The sequence below is a fragment of the Bufo bufo genome, chromosome 7 (genome assembly GCF_905171765.1).
Source record: "Bufo bufo chromosome 7, aBufBuf1.1, whole genome shotgun sequence".
NCBI lineage: Eukaryota > Metazoa > Chordata > Amphibia > Anura > Bufonidae > Bufo > Bufo bufo.
The window spans coordinates 157601983-157622975 of NC_053395.1; the positions used below are offsets into that span (position 1 = coordinate 157601983).

At 39.7% G+C, this 20993-nt stretch overlaps 1 protein-coding gene across 1 annotated transcript in view; it reads left to right on the plus strand.

Annotated features, from left to right (window-relative positions):
• CPS1 (carbamoyl-phosphate synthase 1) overlaps window positions 1–20205 on the plus strand; it is a 98906-nt gene extending 78701 nt beyond the window's left edge. The window contains exons 31-38 of the mRNA XM_040439685.1: window positions 979–1068; window positions 5994–6164; window positions 6240–6314; window positions 9690–9788; window positions 11719–11778; window positions 15927–16036; window positions 16760–16889; window positions 19213–20205. Of these exons, the coding sequence (XP_040295619.1) occupies window positions 979–1068; window positions 5994–6164; window positions 6240–6314; window positions 9690–9788; window positions 11719–11778; window positions 15927–16036; window positions 16760–16889; window positions 19213–19311 (834 nt within the window). The 3' untranslated portion in view covers window positions 19312–20205. The remainder of the gene's footprint in view (window positions 1–978; window positions 1069–5993; window positions 6165–6239; window positions 6315–9689; window positions 9789–11718; window positions 11779–15926; window positions 16037–16759; window positions 16890–19212) is intronic.
• Window positions 20206–20993: the final 788 nt, after the last annotated feature.

A 20993-nucleotide genomic window follows, 5' to 3' on the forward strand; every position in this document is an offset into this window, starting at 1 on the left:
TTTTTAGAATATTCGTCATATTCTAAGATAAGAATATATAGAAATATAGCGAATATTCACAAAATACACATATAGACTTCAATTTAGATAATAGTGCTATAGTATTTTTTTTAATAGTGTAAATTTTTTCCAAATCTGAAGTTCAGAAGAGACAAAACAAATTAGACTATAAAAAAAAGATTATAGCACTATATTAGCTAAATTGCAGTCTATATGTGTATTTTACGAATATTCGCTATATTGCTATAACTTTGTTTTTTAGAATATTACCAATACTCTAAAACAAGAATATGTAGCAATATAGCGAATATTCGTAAAATACACATATTAGCCATAGCCAACCAAAAGGAAAGTTGTCTTATACAGTTAAAAAAAAAGAAAAAAAAGAAAAAAACGCAATACGCAAATAATTAAATCGTATATTATTCACGATAAATAGAATAATGACGAATATTCGATTTTGACGAATATTAAATCGAATATTCGCGAAATATCGCAAAATTTAATATGGCACCTCCCGCTCATCACTAGTGATATATAGAGTTGTGAGCAGAAGATGGCATAGTCCCTTGCTACTGTAAATTTCTTTTGAGTGATGTATGTATGGAGCTATTTTCTTCTTCTAGGTAAGAATAGCTCCATATATATGGGGTATACGATGGAGTATACCATTGTTCCATTGAATTTGTAATCCTGTAAAGAAAACCTTTGTATGCCTCTGTACAAAATTGGAGGAATATGGAAGAACAGTAAGGCTCCTTGCATCTCTACAGAAGAGTTATTGCAATTCTTTACAAAACTGAGCTGTAATATCACCTTCTGCAGGAGCCTTAAAGAAGATGAATTTATACCTCAATCAACCTGGTTATTAAAATCAAATGTATAGGGCTTACTGGAGCTATGTGTCTGAATTACATCAAAATATCTCTCTCGGTACTGATTGTACTTGAATACTTATCTCTTTTCTGTCATTTGCAGGTGAAAATTGCAACCAAGAAAATTGCAACTGCTTTTGCCATTTCTGGACCCTTCAATGTTCAGTTCCTTGTCAAAGGAAATGATGTTCTGGTGAGTCCATGAAGTCATACATACAGTGATATAATGGGTGGTCGAACTTCAAAAGTTAGTTTTAGGACCAAAGCCCATTTAAGGAATAATCACTTATATGGAAATATAAAGGGTAGGTATACACGTTGCAATCTACGTACAGTCAAAATCTCACCCACATGGAGTGGCCAATGACTGTGACATTTTGTTGGTAAAACTGAGGCATCACCCAAAAAATTGTGCAGCCATTGACTGTATGCAAGGTTTCAGCAGCTCATGGAGGTCGCACTGTGTGTACCTGCTCGTACTGTTTCTGTACAATCAACCCTCTGGCCACATTTAATTATTAAATTAAGCTGATTGGGCATGACCAGGATCACTTCCATCCAGCCACATTTAATATAATCAAGGGCGGACTGGGAACTTAAAGTGGCCCTGGAAAAAAAACAACTAAAAGTAGCCCATTTTGTAGGCAGGTCCAAATTAACAGAAGGCGGGGCAACACAAGTAGGTGGGGTCAACTATACCATGGTGCAAAATATTTGTCATGACCAAAAGACACTCTACAAAAAGAAACAATATCAAACATTTTCTAATTGATACCTAAAACGGTGGTAAATTCTCCCAAGAGTGACACCTCAGGCATTATAATTCAAGGCCTTATGTCCCCAACATCACATTAGACTGTCAGCCAGTTCCGCCAAAAATGGTCGGTTAGCTGGCAATAGCCTAATGGTATGGGGACCTTCAGTGTGCAGTAAGAACTCACAAAATACTCCAGAAGAACATGCATAGATGCTCAGCTTAGGTCAGTTTCCAAAGAGGAAACCACTGTAACATCAATATTCATGTATGATCATCATCTGCACACATGAATCAGAGTTGATGGTTGATGATAATTGTGTGGGGGTATCTTTTGTCCAGGACGTGGGCAGCTTGCTGATGTTAAAGGTGAAAACTTCCTATATCTGGTCGTCTGTGTAATCACAGGAATATGGAAAAATGTCAGCATTTTTCCATATTGGGTGCCAGTGCGTTTTACTGTCAAAAGCACCAGACATAAGCCAATGAGATCTTTTAGGAATAGTTTCTATCCATTTGATAACTGATCCATCATCATGATTGTAGTGTGAACAAAATTAAAGCTACAGAGGAAGCAATTGAGTAGGCTAGGTTCACATCTGCATTTAGCTCTCCAATCTTCTGATCTGTCGGAAGAACAGAAAAATGAAATATAACTGATCTGTCTTCTTTTGAGCATCAGTTATGATCAGGAGATGTACTTCTTGCAGGACTTTTACTCCTGCCAAAAATAACTGATCTCTGACAGAAGTGACACAAACTGATGCAAACCCATCATAACTGATGCTCAAAAAACACAAATTTGTCCAACACAAATGCCTGCTGCTGGCCAGACAAAAACTGGCCAACGATTCTTGTCCAGTCCAAACCTGTCATTTATGTTGGAGAACGGCTGATCACCGCTGGACCCCATTATAGTCAATGGGCATAAGGCTGTGAACTGTAGAAATCCGGCAGGGTGCTTTCTGCCAGAACAGCCTGCCAGAACAGCCTGCCGGATCCGCTGCTGCAGAGGTGAACCTACCCTTATTTTTCATTTTTCTGTTCTTCTGATGGATCAGAAGAACAGAAAGCTGAATGCAGAATTAATGAAGCCAGCAAAGGAGGCAATATGGAGAATCACAAAACATTAGTAAATGCCTTGTATTAACTTTGTCTACACGATAAGTGGCATTTGCTGAATCGAGACAACCCCTTTAAGACTTTAAAAAACAAAAAATGCTGTGAAACATACCATGAAATATGCCACTGTCAATATTTTTTTTTTACTATATAGAAACCAGTGACAAGGACAACAAGCGTGATAAATATACAGGAATAGGGGACATCTGTAAGGGGGCAAATCATTTTGCAGTATGGTACATTTATAGACAAATGTAATATTATAGGCGTTATTTTTTCCTTTTTTGCAGCTGAGGAAGGAAAATAGCTGTCAATCAAATTCTAGCTGGCATGGAACTTTTTTTTCTTTTTTTTATCCCACCTTCTGGGATGATTCAATAAATATTAGATTCATAATCCTGGACCAATCTTCACAGTTAGTCAGACATCATTTATTTAGAATGATTACAATACTCATTTTTCAAACACTGTGCTCATTTAATAAGACTAGATAGCCAAGTAATATTCAGGTTCTAAAACATTCACTAGTGATTTCTGAAAGTCTTGTGGGATAATCTCCATTTACAAAGCAGTCTAGTTCCGTGTGGCTTCCTCCTCCTGTATCTGCAGACAGCTTTATGTGGGCTGCCTACATAATTCCAGCTTCTCTGTGCTCCATCACTACACTATTGATCTGTCAATCACCATTCTGTGAGGAACTTGACAAGGCATTCATAAGAAATGAGCCCCTACCAGACTGTATAATACAATAATACCAGGGTGCTGTCACAAAGGGAACGTGTCAACTGTCACTATGTGCGTTGGTGTTAGATATAGATCAGAATCCTATAGGTGCTTGTTTGTTTTCTGTAAACGGTTGTGTTTAAAGTGGCACTGTATTAAAAAAAGCATGTACATACAAACACACCAGTGTTGTGATGCTGTGCGAAAAACAGGTGCCATGCATACAAACTGATCATTGGTGGTCTTGCTGCTTTCAGCCCCTCTGATCGTCTGATATTGGAGAAACTGCTCTTAACTGCTTATTTTTCCTGGGCTAGTGATGCAGGGAAAATAACCTCCCAGCAGAGTATCTCCAGTGATCCATCAAAAAGTCTCTTAGGACAGTGTTCCTCAACTCCAGTCCTCAGGGCCCACCTGTCGGTCATGATTTGAGAATGTCCCTCAGGATGAAAGCCTGTGGTAAGCCCTGATGCATTGACACTAATTCCATCACCTGCTGAATACTAAGGAAATCCTGAAAACATGACCGACAGGTGGGCCGTAAGGACTGGAGTTGAGGAACACTGTCTTAGGATATGCAGTGTGTAAATTCAATTGCTTAAACTACACTTAAACTACAGTACACGTGCACTCTTTGATTTGCTAGCTTCATTTTTATGCTGAATACTCTGTTAATTTTAAAATGGGGCAGAGTAGGGAGAAACTTGATTACTGCAGCACTTTACTTCCACCTTGCTGAAGGTTAGACATACAGTAGATACATTTTAGAACTTGATTATGTTACCCATAAATGAAATTACATTGAGGGAAATTTATCATACCCTGAATTCCAGAATTCTGGATTGTAAAAGTTGCTTTGGGGGGTCACTTGCACAAAAAGTTAGCAAATTTCTCTCACTCCAGCTTTGAAAAGTAGGTGGGAAAGTGGGCATGTCTAACTATATTCATGATTTTCTTTTTTTTAAGAAGTCAGAGCAGTATTTCTAGATAAGTGCAAGGTTTAAAGATTCACCAGTCAATGTGCGTTGTTTGATAAATTTGGAGCAAAGTATGTTGATTCAGTCTCAAGAACCACTGGGAGTCATTTATTATGCTCCATTTTTACGCTGTACTCGCCACTGGGGAGTGGCAGGGACAGGGTGAGGGTATGGTGGAAATGGGGCCATTAGCCCTAACAAATTCACTAGCATTTATGGGCTGCAGTAGATTTCAATCTAGGTGCATGTGCTCCCAGAGAATGTGCCTAATTTATGATGAGTCCTGACCTGTACCTCATAATAAATTAAGTGCATCCTCCAGGAGAGCAGGGGATATCAAAGACTGGAGTAAAATTGCAGTCTTTGTTAAGTGGTCCCCATTGACTTCAGTTATTACCTTCATGGTAAATTTCCCCCAATTTGTTTGTGTGCCTGTAGAGGAGTCTTGCTAAGCAATGAAATCCTGTTATCACAGCAGCATCTGCACTGAATAAAACAGGCAGTTTCGGTGTTGTGTGAGATGGGAGCTGGGTGTACTAACATGAAGGATGTGTGAGGAGTATTAGTGACCATGACTAGCTGATCCTGTTGTTTTTGATGGTCTCAGCCAACAATCTGTTGTGGGGACCTACTGACTCTCCCCTGAAGAAGATGTTGGAGGATAAAAAGCATAAGGCACTTTGAATCTATAAGTACCTTTATCTTCATTGAGATAAACTGCCTATAGAGGTTCCTGGCAGAGTCTTTCTCCTCTTACCCCACTGAAAACACACTGGACCAAGTATGTGTGTGTATGGAGGAGTTGGGAGAGATAGTCGTCAGCTGAAGCAGCATTCAGTCAACAGCTATAGGTATATGGGCATCTTAAGAGTTTGTTGCCTCTTGTTAACCATGGACTATATAGACAGATGCCAATTTTTTTTCCTGCCTGTTTGTTGCCAACACACAGATAATTCTCTGCACTGGTCTGAACAGGAAAATAGAATATAGCAGACAATGTGCGTATTTGATTTCAAAACCGCTTTTGTTTCCAAAAAGTCACTATAACATTTTAAAGTGCGTTCAATTTCAACATTGTTAGTAGGTTCCATTAGTGCTTTGGAATGGATAGTAAACGGCTGACTTTAATTCATACTCCAGCACTAGACAAAGGATACATTTTATTTTGGAAAGTACATTTATTACACAGGAAAGTGCAAGGACTGAGCACCGAAATTGCAGACTCAAATGGTTGTGGTAGTTTTTATGAAGCATAAGTATCATTTTGTGTGAAATTGGTTGGATATTCCAGATGACAGCCATAAAGGTTGTTGTGTACAGCTCCTAAGCAATTATATTTCTTTGATTATATTTCTTTGGCAGAAACAAATCATAGAATCATTATATCCAATACATGTTGACCCACCTGTACTATATTCAAAAGGTCAATGGTTTGACAGCTTTCTAAGAACACCTATCACTCATATAAACCTTTACTATTACCATTGTAAATGTATATACTACATGTCTATCTGGTAACATTGATGATTTCTTACCAATTAGGTGATTGAATGCAACCTGAGAGCCTCCCGCTCCTTCCCATTTGTGTCCAAGACTTTGGGAGTTGACTTTATCGATGTGGCTACCAAAGTCATGATTGGAGAAAAAATTGATGAGAGTCCTCTCCCTACATTAGAGAGCCCCATCATCCCTGCAGATTATGTTGGCATCAAGGTGAGCATCTAAGAGGGGTACATTTAAAGGCAATACTATTCTCTGTTCATACTCATGATCACTCTCTTTAAACAGGCACCAATGTTCTCCTGGCCTCGCTTGAGAGGAGCTGATCCAGTGCTGCGTTGTGAGATGGCATCTACTGGTGAGGTAAATTTAACTTTGAAGATTGTTATTGAATTATCTACTCATTTGAAGTGCAAAGGAATACAGATTTGTATAATTTTCAATTTAACTTACTGTTATTTTTCTCAGTGTGGATATAGATTTTGTAATGTGTGTGTGTATGTATATATATATATATATATATATATATATATAAAAATATATACAGGATGGTACTTGAAAGTAGTCAATTATAGACCAAAATGTCAGGAGACATTATCTGGATCAAGGGTATTGAATAGTGTTGACTTGTCCTAGTATTTAAGCAGGACTTGTTACCTTCACTTGCACAGCTGTCTAGGGTTGAGGGGCCGGAGGCTCACTAAACACTATACTGTTCTACAATACATGGATATGATGTGATCCTGCCTACAATACCATCATGGCTGAACAGTCTGACAGGAAAATTCCTCAATGTGTAGTTTATGCAAGTTCAGAGCATGACTCCTGTAGGCAGCTCTGCAAGTGGAGACAACCAGTCCTACTTACATTCGAGGATAGGTTGCTGGCTGTTATTTTAAATAATTCCCTGAGAACCCCTATAATTAATGACCCATAACCCACACAAGGATGTATGGACTTTCTCATTCTGATTCCTTGGTTGAAGTCCTCAAAATAGTCAATGATTTGTGTCAGTAAAACCGTTGAAGCAACAACAAAGTCAGGAATAGAGTCAGTGGTCATCACCAGGAGATCAATCAGGATGACACAGGCCAGAGAACAAGATAGCGATTTTATCAGGAGAGTCAAGGGTCAGAGCCAAGAAGAGAACAATTGGTACTTGGCAAAGAATCCAAATGCTGAGGCAGGAGAGACATCCAAGAACAAGGTCAAGGTCAATCAGGGTGGGGTGTCAAGATCAGAGCCACACTGCACAAGAACAGACATTAGATAAAGCTTAATAACTTAATTTATATAGCCACTGAGCCTGATATCAGCAGCTGGCGCCAGTTGGCCTGGCAACCCAACGGTGCAACCGAATCTAGCCGGACCGCAGTTGAAATGAGGATCAGAGGAGGAAGAGTCTGGTTGTCCAGCCACCAGATTCAGCTGTGTCCTAGAGCCACAACTGCTTGCGGTAACTCATCGCAGGACCTGGGCTTGGTAAGTATTATTTACCAATGCATTCAATTAAACACATACCCTTACTCTTCTAAAAGTCCTAACATTCACGTAGTTATGCAATAGCAAGAGACCATGAGGTCCTGTCTCAGTTTTCTTTTGGCCTCATTTTACTGCATTGGAGAAATTCAGACAGAAAAGTTCAAAGTACAAAATTAATTTGAACAAATAAGCATTTGGAATAAATAGCAAAGAACAGTAAAGCACTACACTTCTATCACATATAATCCTAGTAAATAACTTAAAACTCAGATAAAGGAAGCAGTGAATATGAAAGGAATGTACAACTAAGGGATGAATGATCTCAACAAGGAATGTAGAAGAATCACCTTCTTGAAGGTAGAAAAGTGAAGTTTGATTTAAGAAAGCAAATGAGTCAGACTGAAAGAAGAGCAGCCAAAAGTGGTATATAATAGTTCCTTAGAGGAATCATATTTAAATAGTCTCTATTGTTCCACATATGGATTCAAATCATCATCCACAAAGACTTTTAAATATCTACCTAAATACTCTTTAAACCAGCTAGGATATTGATATTGGTGTGGATGGTGATTTGGATCCACATAATAACCCCTGACAAGGCTGAACCACTGGAGCAGAACAGGAAGTGTTGTCATTGGAACATGTGAGTAGAGCAGAGATCAGCAACCTTCGGCACTCCAGCTGCAGTGAAACTACAACTCCCAGCATGCACACTTACTTGGCTGTTCTTGTACCTCCCATAGAAGTGAAAGGAGGATTCTGTGAGTTGTAGTTTCAGAACAGCTGGAGTGCCAGAGGTTGCTAATCCATGGAGTAGAGGACTAAAGACACTTCATAGTGGAAATTACAAGCTTGAAATGTCATATATCTTTACAGATAATAAATTTAGCTAGGCACACTGTCCTATCCAAGCCTTGGATTGTTAAAGGGGTATTTCATTTTTAATTTTTCTAACGTATTTGTTTATATAGTAGAAAAACATACAGTTTTCTAGTATACGTGTATTTAAAATTGTGCATACATACCTTCCTTCTTTTATCAAGCAGTTGACCTATGTAATGCATCCATGACCTAACTGAAACATGGCATCAGTCATGTAACACCCTACACATCATGTAATTTCTGACATTCAGTAAGCAGCACACATGACACATCAACGTGATATTTAAATAGGACCAGTATTGTAATAATAATTTTTATTGCGGTTATCATAGTAACTACATTACTGAGTGTATTTACATGGTGGCTTGTCTCTAGGTTAGTTTGTAAAAAGGTTGCCTGTCTCTAGGTGATGTTGTCATGTCATTAATCAAGTTTAATGTAAAAAAAACACACACAGACCTGCTCCTATACAGACACTTACAGACATGAGTTGCTGCTGCAGGTAGTAATACTGTATATAGTGTGCATGTCCTGCTCCTCAATACATTACTATTTACCTGTTACTGTAGATATCTGGACAATTAACTTAAAGTCAGGTCACATGCTACTTTTGAAGGTCACATGATGGCTCACGTAACTGATTCCATGTTTAGTCCCATGCAGCTCTCCTATGGATGCATTTTACAGGACTAAAACAGGCCATACCATTTTTCTTTAGACAGAAGCAACTATGTGGATATAATAAATGTCTGTGAGAAAATTTTAAATAGATGTATATTAGAAAATTGTTCATCATCTTATTCTTTAAATAATTTACCTCCATTTTCACCCCGGCAGCCCCCCCTGACTTGAGCATCGGAGCAGTTCATGCTCCTATTCTCTCCTTTGCCCTGCGTTAAATCATGCAGGGAAAAGGCATTTTCAGGAGTTCTGGTGACGAACCGGGCTCTTCATGGGGCTGCCAGCACCGGCACTGATGGGCGGGCTTTAGTGCTGCCCTAGCCAGTAAAACGGCTAGGACAGTGCTAAAGCACACCTATCAGAGCCGGTGACGTCACAAACTGTGTTTTTGTAAACAAAGGAGCCCTTGCCCTACACTATCCAGTGCTATGAGATGCTCCGATGCTAACGTCAGAGGGGCTGCCTGGGTGAAAACATGGGTATGTCTGGGTTCAGCTCTGAACCCGGACAACCCCTTTAATTTAATCATTAAAATAAGACTACCTCTTTAAGAAATAGCTCTTTTTCATGAAGAGGAGGATATTTATTGTACTTTGTAATTTGCCCACATCCACACATAGTGTACATCTGATGACAGGTTGTTAAAAGATAGCATATGCTTTGCTTAACCTTGTTCCATTGTGCTCTATTCAGGTGGCTTGCTTTGGGCAAAACATCTACTCTGCCTTCCTGAAGGCCATGATCTCCACAGGTTTCAAACTTCCCCAAAAGGGAATTTTGATTGGAATCCAGGTTAGTATCAGATAAAGTTAGGGTATTTTTCTGTAACATTTATAGTTTAAGTACTATATAAAGAAATACCTTCCAATGAGAAAGAACTGTCTCACCAGTGCTGAATCAGAGATAGTTCTCAATGCCAATAAGTCTCCATACCATGGAGCAACTCCAGTAAGTCTCCATACAGGACTGGTCTCTTTAAGGAGAGCCAGTACCCTGTCGTAAGCATAGTTTAAGTACAGACTAGCATGCTATATTGAATGGGAGAAGTGCTGCAGTAACCAGGCATGGCCACTAAACCGTGGATGGAGTTTTGTATTTCCAATGCCTGATTCCAGCACTTGGTAAAACAACTGATCGGCAGGGGTGCTGGGTCAAACCCCCCCCCCCCCTCCATTCTCATACCAAGCATCAATAAGTAAGTCCCAGACAAAACACTTTAAAGACCACCCCTCTCTGCAGTATATACCCTATTAGGACACATGCTCATCAAAGAGTGGCTCTTGCTCTGGTGGACATGTATTACATGGTCATCAATTAAACAGTTCCCCTGCTGTAGTCAATGCAGGTGAAATGTATCACCGTATGTAGCTTCTAACAGGTGTTAACAGGTAACCAAGTAAGTTAGGCCTCTTTCACACGAGCGTGTCCGGATAAGGTCCGGATGCGTTGTGGCAAACCCGCGCGAGTAGGTACGCAATTGCAGTCAGTTTTGACTGCGATTGCGTTCCGTTGTTCAGTTTTTATTGCGCGGGTGCAATCCGTTTTGCACGCGCGTGATAAAAAACTGAATGTGGTACCCAGACCCGAATTTCTTCACAGAAGTTCAGGTTTGGTTTCAGGGTTGTGTAGATTGTATTATTTCCTCTTATAACATGGTTATAAGGGAAAATAATAGCATTCTGAATACAGAATGCATAGTACAATAGGACTGGAGGGGTTAAAAAAAAAATTAAAAATAATTTAACTCACCTTAATCCACTTGTTCGCGCAGCCGGCATCTCTTCTGTCTTCTTCTTTGAGGAATAGGACCTTTGATGACGTCACTACGCTTATCACATGGTCCGTCACATGATCTTTTACCATGGTGATGGATCATGTGACGGACCATGTGATGAGCGTAGTGACGTCATCAAAGGTCCTATTCCTCAAAGAAGAAGACAGAAGAGATGCCAGCTGTGCGAACAAGTGGATTAAGGTGAGTTAAATTATTATTATATTTTTTTTAACCCCTCCAGCCCTATTGTACTATGCATTCTGTATTCAGAATGCTATTATTTTCCCTTATAACCATGTTATAAGGGAAAATAATAAAGATCGGGTCTCCATCCCCACTTGCTTGCAGATGCTTGCGATTTTCACGCAGCCCCATTCACTTCTATGGGGCCTGCATTGCGTGAAAAACGCAGAATATAGAACATGCTGCGATTTTCACGCAACGCACAAGTGATGCGTGAAAATCACTGCTCGTGTGAACAGCCCCATAGAAGTGAATGGGTCCGGATTCAGTGCGGGTGCAATGCGTTCACGTCACGCATTGCACCCGCGCGGATTACTCGCTCGTGTGAAAGAGGCCTTAGGGAATCCAGACCTGCAGCAATCAGCTAATAGTTTCTGCTAAGTCTATCTTGAAAGATGAGACAAACTTATCTTACTGAAGGATCAGATTACATGCTGCCCATAAAAGTCTATAGAGAGGGGAGGGGAGGAAGAGTGAGGCATATTTCTCTTATAACATATATTACAAAGCTTTTTTATTCACCTCTAGTATTGATTTATGAAACATTTATTGAAAGGTTAGTCGCCATTTAAGAGTACTTTAAAATTGGGTTTATAATGTAGTAATTGGATTATAATGTTGCAGTATGCAGAACTTTTCCATATGATTGTGTACTATATAATCAGTATTACTGCATTATTTTTCCCTTTTTTTTATTTCATGTAGCATTCATTCCGTCCCCACTTCCTCGGCACAGCCCAGCAACTTAAAGAGGAGGGATTCAAGGTAGAAAAATATGTTTTATTACTGTTTCCTTTAGTGTTTCTAATTAAAATGTTTCTAATTAAAATTTACTGCTCGTATTTGTGTATTTCAGACTAAAGCTTGTATTTTTCATATTTAAGTATTCAATAACATGACAAAAAATATAGGGATAAGATCTAGTTGACATAAATACTGCAGGAAGATAGGTAAACGATACTGTAGATACTGTAGGCAGACAGAAGATGGCTAGAGAGCTAGAGAGTTAGATAGATATGAGATAGATAGAAAGAATAAAAACAATCCAGATCCAGTAAAGAAAAAGTGGATATTTTTATTCACCCATGCTTCTGCAACATTTAAGCTCAACTCAATGGAGCCTTTGCTAAGCTTAAATTAGGGTACTTTCACACTTGCGGCAGAGAGATCCGGCAAGCAGTTCCGTCGCCGGAACTGCCTGCCGGATCAGGCAAAACATATGCCAACTGATGGCATTAGTAAGGGCTCTTTCACACCTGCGTTCTTTTCTTCCGGCATAGAGTTCCGTCGTCGGTGCTCTATGCCGGAAGAATCCTGATCAGGATTATCCCCATGCATTCTGAATGGAGTGAAATCCGTTCAGGATGCATCAGGATGTCTTTAGTTCCGGAACGGAACGTTTTTTGGCCGGAGAAAATACCGCAGCATGCTGCGCTTTTTGCTCCGACCAAAAATCCTGAGACTTGCCGCAAGGCCGGATTCGGAATTAATGCCCATTGAAAGGCATTGATCCGGATTCGGCCTTAAGCTAAACGTCGTTTCGGCGCATTGCCGGAGCCGACATTTAGCTTTTTCTGAATGGTTACCATGGCTGCCGGGACGCTAAAGTCCTGGCAGCCATGGTAAAGTGTAGCGGGGAGCGGGGGAGCAGTATACTTACCGTCCGTGCGGCTCCCGGGGCGCTCCAGAGTGACGTCAGGGCGCCCCAAGCGCATGGATCACGTGATCGCATTGGACACGTCATCCATGCGCATGGGGCGCTCTGACGTCATTCTGGAGCGCCCCGGGAGCCGCACGGACGGTAAGTATACTTCTCCCCCGCTCCCCGCTCCTACTATGGCAACCAGGACTTTAATAGCGTCCTGGGTGCCATAGTAACACTGAAAGCATTTTGAAGACGGTTCCGTCTTCAAATGCTTTCAGTACACTTGCGTTTTTCCGGATCCGGAGTGTAATTCCGGCAAGTGGAGTACACGCCGGATCCGGACAACGCAAGTGTGAAAGAGGCCTAAGACTGATCAGGATCCTGATCAGTCTTAAAAATGCCTAATCAGTAGAAAAAATGCATAGAAATGCCGGATCCGTCTTTCCGGTGCCATCCGGCAAAAACGGATCCGGCATTTATTTTTTTCACCTTTTTTTCAGTCTGCGCATGCGCAGACTGGAAGGACGGATCCGGCATTCCGGTATTCTGAATGCCGGATCCGGCACTAATACATTCCTATGGGAAAAAATGCCGGATCCGGCATTCAGGCAAGTCTTCCGTTTTTTTCGCCGGAGGTAAAACCGTAGCATGCTGCGGTTTTCTCTTTTGCTTGATCAGTCAAAACGACTGAACTGAAGACCTCCTGATGCATCCTGAACGGATTACTCTCTATTCAGAATGCATGGGGATAAAACTGATCAGTTCTTTTCCGGTATAGAGCCCCTGTGACGGAACTCTATGCCGGAAAAGAAAAACGCAAGTGTGAAAGTACCCTTAAGAAGTCCACTTTTTTCACTTGAACTGGAGTGCTGCTTTTTGTTTATATTATTTGAATTTTTGGATAAAAGTATGTGATCTATAAAGGGTTTGCACCTGGTATATTCTGAGGAGTGTCACTTATCTTTTTCTTTATGATAGATAGATAGATAGATAGATAATAGATAGATAGATAGATAATAGATAGATAGATGATAGATAGATAGATAGATAATAGATAGATGATAGATAGATAGATAGATAGATAGATAGATAGACAGACAGATAGATAGATAGATAGATAGATAGACAGATAGATAGATAGATAAATAGATAAATAAAAAAAGCAAAAAGGCAGCACTCTCAGCAGGATAAAGTAAAATAGAGAATTTATTCACCGATGTGGACGCTACGTTTAGGCTTAACTTTAGAGCCTTCTTTATTTGAGCTTGGCAAAGGCTCCATTGAGTTGAGCTGAAACGCTGCAGAAGCATGGGTGAATAAACTTAGTTTTTTACTTTATCCTGCTGAGAATGCTGCCTTTTTGCATTTTTTGTATAGTGGGCAATGGTCTAGTCCCCTTGGGCTTCCACCTAGTTTATTTCTTGTTATGCATTTGCTCTTGTTTTGTGCGGTCATCCCTGCCTAGATAGATAGATATTAAATAATAGATAGATTGATAGACAGATTGATAGATAGATACAGTTGTGTTCAAAATAATAGCAGTCAGACATCACTAACCTGATCAATCACTGTTTTTGGTAGAAATTATATTTCTACATGGCAAATAATTTACTAGCAGGTGTAGTAGAGTAATAGAAATTCATGACATGCATGCTGCTGATTCTCTGTAATTGAATCACTAATTGAAAGGGGCATGTTCAAAATAATAGCAGTGTGGAGTTCAATGAGTGAGGTCATTCATTCTTCGAAAAACAGGTGGCAATTATTTCCTATTTAAAGAAGGAAGGCAGCAAAGGTTGTACATGCTGGTTACAGTGCATTTCTCTCTGAAATTCTGAGGAAAATGGGTCCTTCCAGACATTGTTCAGAAGAACAGTGTAGCTTGGTTAAAAAGTTGATTGGAGAGGGGAATACATATAAAGAAGTGCAGAAAATGATAGGCTGCTCAGCTTTAAAATGGCAACCAAAACCTGAAAGACATTAAAGAAAGCGAAAAACTACCATTCGAATGGATAGAAAAATAGCCAAAATGGCAAGGATCAGCTCCAGGAAGATCAAAGAAGGTCTAAAGTTACCTGTGAGTACTGTTACAATTAGAAGACGCCTATGTGAAGCCAAGCTATCTGCAAGAAGCCCCCGCAAAGTCCCACTGTTGAAAAAAAGACATGTGCTGAAGAGGTTACAATTTGCCAAAGAGCACATTGACGGCCTAAAGAGACATTCTGTGGATTGATGAAAGTAAGATTGTTCTTCTTGGGTCTAGTGGCCGAAGACAGTTTGTCAAACGACCCCAAACACTGAATCCAAGCCACAGTACACTGTGAAGACAGTGAAGCATGGTGGCGCAAGCATCAGGATATGGGGATGTTTCTCATACTAAGGTGTTGGGCCTATTTATTGCATACCAGGGATCATGGATCAGTTTGAATACATCAGAATACGTGAAGCGGTCATGCTGCCTTATGCTGAAGAGGAAATGCCCCATGAAATGGGTGTTCTAACAAGACAACGACCCCAAACACACCAGTAAACGTGCAACATCTTGGTTCCAGATCAACAAGATTGACGTTATGGAGTGGCCAGCCCAATCCCCGGATCTTAATCCAATAGAAAACTTGTGGGGTGAAATAAAAAATGTAGTTTCTGAGGCAAAACCAAGAAATAGAGAAGAACTGTGGAATGTAGTCCAATCATCCTGGGCTGGAATACCTGTTCACAGGGGCCAGAAGTTGGCTGCCTCCATGCAACACAGATGTACAGCAGTTCTCAGAAACAGCAGTTATACAACTAAATATTAGTGAAGTGATTCAAAGGAAAGCAAAATCTTCAAACATTTTTCAGTTTATATAGTGAATTTTTGAGTTTGTAAAAAAGAATACAAACACTGCTATTTTTTTGAACAGTCTAATATTCACTTTTCTTAATTTTTTTTAGAGGAACAACACAAATTTGATATATTTTCTTCATGTTTTGATTTGGAATAGAATGTGTAGTGTTCCCAATGCATTTGTGTGTATGGAAATAAAAGCTATTTCTATCCTAAGAAGGATTTTGAGCTTTATTCACTTTTTTTTAAAGACACTGCTATAATTTTGAACACAACTGTGGATAGATAGACGGATGGATGGAGAGACAGTTACATATATACTAACATTCAATTCTCATTTACTTATTGACATACTAACACATTCACTTTGGATACTTGATGCCCCAAATGCCATGTATAGTCTAAATTTCTCATATGTTCCATTTCTCTCCTACTATACAGCTGTATGCTACTGAGGCCACTGCTGATTGGCTGAATGCAAATGATATTCCTGCTACAGCTGTTGCTTGGCCTTCCCAGGAGGCACAGTCCAGCACTCCCTCAATCTACAAGTATGTTCTAGACTCCCAAAAGCTAAGATTTCCAATTACTGTTGAACTGGATCTATCATTATTATTTCTGAGTAATCTCTTTCTAACCCACGTTTAGAACCAGGGTGACCACATTGTGCACAGATAATTTTCTGGTTGGCGCCTTTGTAATTGTAGCACTCTGTGGGCACTAGAATATGACCAGGGGTTGTTTATGGACACTACATTGTGGCAAGACCAATATGGGCAGGGGAAGGAGCACAAGGGTTGGCTTTGAAGGTGAGGTCTGGATAATAAAGGGTGCAGCTTGAGTAGAGATTACTTCTGAAACATTTGCCATGGCACAAGCTTGTATGCTTCTATGATTGCCTGAATGGCAGCAATCCTTTAAAGTGGTTCCCATAAGGCTTGTTAGCCTGCCATTCCCTCTGTATCAGAGTTGTATTTACACAGAAATCTTGAAAAAGTGAATTTATATGGATTCATAAATGATGTTACTCTACACCCTGTAAAGATTCCTTATATGTGTAAACTATTTTTTCAATTCCTGGATGATCAAATTCACTGATGAAATGTATTGCTGTATTTTAATGTGTATGTTGGATAGAAAAAGTATATCTGTGCTATTGTTTTTGCTGTCCCTCAGAACATGGACCTTATGTGATAAGTCATATTGGTTGTAAGTACAATAGTTGCACCAGATGTCATTTTCTGCTGTGGCTCATCTTATTGTTCTCTGTACAGATTGATCAAAGAAGGCAACATTGACCTGGTAATTAACTTGCCAAACAACAACACAAAGTATGTGCGTGATAACTTTATCATAAGGAGGACTGCAGTGGACAGCGGAATCGCCTTACTTACCAACTTCCAGGTTAGTCATAGCTATTTAGGTGAAGCTGACCACACACTTAGAATCGTTGATAGCTGAATGATCTTATGCCATTTATCTACAAGGGAATTATAGATAAAATATATTGAAATGGGAACTGTCCAACCCTTTCCTCTGACAGCTGGGGCAATGGACGACAGTTCGGCTTTTCCCATAGACATATCTGAATTTCTAATGTGCCCGTTCATCTTTAAATAATAGTTAGGCTACTTTCACACTAGCGTTAATATTTTCCTGTATTGAGATCCGTCATAGGATCTCAGTACCGGAAAAAAATGCTTCTGTTTTGTCCCCATTTATTGTCAATGGGGAAAAAACTCAACTGAACAGAATGAAATGCTCCAAAATGCATTCCGTTCCGTCCATGCTGCGGTTTGCTTTCCATCCTGGAATGCGGAGCAAGACGGTTTCGTCATGACCCACAATGAAAGTCAATGGGGACGGATCAGTTTTCTCTGATACAACAGAAAACAGATCCGCCGCCCATTGACTTTCAATGGAGTTCATGACGGATCCGTCTTGGGTATGTTAAAGATAATACAACCGGATCCATTCATAATGGATGCAGAAGGTTGTATTAACAGTAATGGAAGCGTTTTTGCTGAACCCTGCCGGATCCAACAAAATTGCTAGTGTGAAAGTAGCCTAATATATATATCTGGTCCAGGCTGAGATGCAGGACACAATGTTATAATCTATTCATAAGTCATAGATTACCCATTTTCATACACCCTTTTAGAGAATTCTGAGTTGGTAGAGGAGGTCCTCTTGGCCAGGTTGGAGGGCAGTTAAGAAAGAGATTCTCTTTTGATAGGAACTGTCCTTACCTGCATTAAAGGGGTTATGCAAGACTAAACTTTGTTTAACAGACCTCTTCAGAGTAGCTGGACCTGAGTTTGGATTCATAATTACCTGGTCCTCGTCGCTGGATTCTTGTTCAATATGTCCAGGGCCGCCTCGGCAGGTCTCTGGGAACCAACATCCTGTTGACGGGCGTAATGTGACCTGTCACCTATAAGTAACGTGACCCACCTCATAGGTGACAGGCCACCACTGTGGTCAGTGATTGGCTGCAAAAGTCGAGTGATGCCCATCAACAGGATGATTCCCAGAGACCAAGGACCTGCCGAAGAGGCCGTGGAGATATTCAACTGGAATCCAGTGGCAGGGACTAGGTAAGTATGAACCCAACCTCAAGTTCCGGCACTGTGAAGAGTTTAGTCTTGGATAACCCCACCCTAAAAATGGCTGTTCAAAAAGTTCACTGTTGGATAACCCCTTTAAACAGACAATCCACTGATTTGAATGTTCACTGTGTAATGCTTAATCTCTCCTGTGGTGGTGTTGGAGAGAAAATGAGCATTTACTGCCAGGTTTCTCCATAGATTTATGGACATCTTATTGTCAAGGTACCCTTCTAACAAGTAGGGATTGTCCACAGCAATAAACCCCTTTAAACTATTTTTAAACTGTAGTTCCGGAGAATCTGATGAACTTTGCTACCATGCAGATTCTCGTAGATGGCATAGAGGAGTTTCCTGTTGCCTGCTGAAAGCTCTTGCTTGCTGGGCATTAGTACAGTACAAAAAGAGTAATTTGCTAAAATGTATAACTTTTATCATATTGTTGATGTGCTATGGAAAGGGTTATTCTGATTGAAATGCTGTAAGTCTCACTTCTTAATAGTAGTCTGTGGGAGTTATGGAAACAGCTAAGCTCACCTGCTATAGACTATAGAAGATCCATTTATTGAGTGTGACCAGCCCCTATAGTATTGTTCTTCATACCGCGATCAGGTTAAAAATGGTCTCAGTATCTTGGGTGGAAATTCTGTTTTGGTGCACAAATTACGTATATACAACCTTTTGGTAGACAAAGCCTCAAGTTGTGGAGGCAATAATTCTTCTAATATACAGTGCATTAGCTTTTAATGCATATGACAGAACTACATTTAGTCTCTAAACTAAAAACATTACATCGTGGACTGCTATAGAAAGGTAAAATTGTGCTGTACTTTTCCCTTACTTGTTTTTCACATTCAATTTAAACACTTGCTTCCATAGACTTCGCTACATCAATTCATTTATCACATTATGAGGACTGTGTAAAGTGTTCTCTCTCATACTCCAGTAAATGAACATATAATCAATATAACTTACTGTGCAGCTAACAATTCAGATACGGCTTATAAATGGGGTCAGGTCAGCCAAATAGCACATTCTGAATCTTATCAAAACTAGATAGCTTTGAATTATGTTTTTTTTTCCGGTAATTTGCTGACATGAACTTTACTTATATTTTCTAGGTGGTTAAACTGTTTGCTGAAGCTATAAAATATTCTGGAGACCTGGACACCAAGAGTCTTTTCCACTACAGACAATTTGGGGGCTCCAAATCCGTATAAGGAGCCTAAATTATTCCGAAGCAGCTTTTCCAACTGAAAGGACCATCTCACTAAATGTCTTTTGTTGATCATTTGTTTACTTTCAGTTGTATTTTACTTTATTAAAAGAAGACCAATGCCACTTTGATTATGTCTTTGAGGTTTTGAACATGTGAAATCTGAGATTTCTCAGTAAAAAATAATAATTACATGGGTACATGTATGTTTATAGATTTCTTCGTATATAGTTTAGAATCACCCCTAAATTTACTGTGCCACTATGAAATGTAAAAACATAAAATATTCATGTGGTAGGCCATTATGTAGAACAAGTAAAAAATAATCGATAAAACCTCCCCACAAAGAGTTCATAACTGATCACATACATGCCACCCATACAGTTCATGCCTGCTCATTTGGAGCAGCAATTCACAAAGGCATATGGTATCTCAACCACTTTACATATGATGTTCCCAGAAATAAAGCTCTTAATGCTTTGTTTAAAATTAACCAAATCGGTTTTGAGCTTGGACATTTTGTCCAAAAGACATCTAAAATCAAATCTATGATCAAAGCTGTATAAATCAGCCCCACATAGATGGTCTAATTTATAATTAGACCAAAAGAAAGTGCAAATCCTAAGAAAATAAAAAAAATGCTTCTAAAACTTTTTGGCTAGAATCATGGATGGCAGGAGCTCACACTAAACACATATAGTAATAGTACCAACTGCTGTTCAAGAACACAGTACCAACCCTGGATAATGTTTCTCATGATCCCGTAAATAATAGTATACCCATTGTGATGATGAGCCTTTTCAAATGATGGAGACAAACCTTAAAAGAAACAAATGGTAAAAGATGGAGGATCCTAATAATTGCATGTGAAGAAATAAAACCACTGAGTCTTTTTCAACACAATGTCTCGCCTTATTTTTTAACAGAATCATATCTATCTATCTATCTATCTATCTATCTATCTATCTATCTATCTATCTATCTATCTATCCATTATCAAACTTTCTATCTATCTACATCAGTATTGTTCAGGAGTCTTAATGCTGGATGACTAAAACATCACCTATTGATATGACTTGGCGGTCCGGGAGAGATCAGTGGTAAAGCCCTGATGTCCACTTCCTTTCCAGGATGACCCATCCTCGGAACCTGCGCCAAAGTGGTTTTGCAGGGCAGAGGATTGACATCAAGCACTGGGCCTTAAAACAAAAAAAGGAATATCTCCATTTTACTATTTTTTACCCGGTTCTGTTTTCAAATTCTTATCTTGAGGACTGATGTCCCCCTCCTATCCCTTGCTGCACCAAGTCAGTTACCAATAGCCCTCTACTTTTGATAATCAGGCACTTCAACTGTCTCAGGCCTGCTTGTAAGTGGGCGGTATTGTCAAATGTCATGGTGGTGGTATGTGCTGCTTCCCATTCTAGGATGGCAGAAGGCATCAAGAGAGAGGTAACACAGTTGTAACTTAAACAAGGTGGTGTTCTCTTGACTCAGAAAGGGTGACAAGTTTACACTGTTTGACAGGCAACAGGCATGTTTGTTTCAGTCTGTCAATGAGGGAACAGGCTTATTACAAGGCAACAGGATAAATGGGTACTGTCTCTTTAAGAAGTGGCAACTCATTCTCCCTCTGGCTTGTCTTACACTCAGTTCCTTGTTGTTGGCACTCTTTCCCTTGTCTCC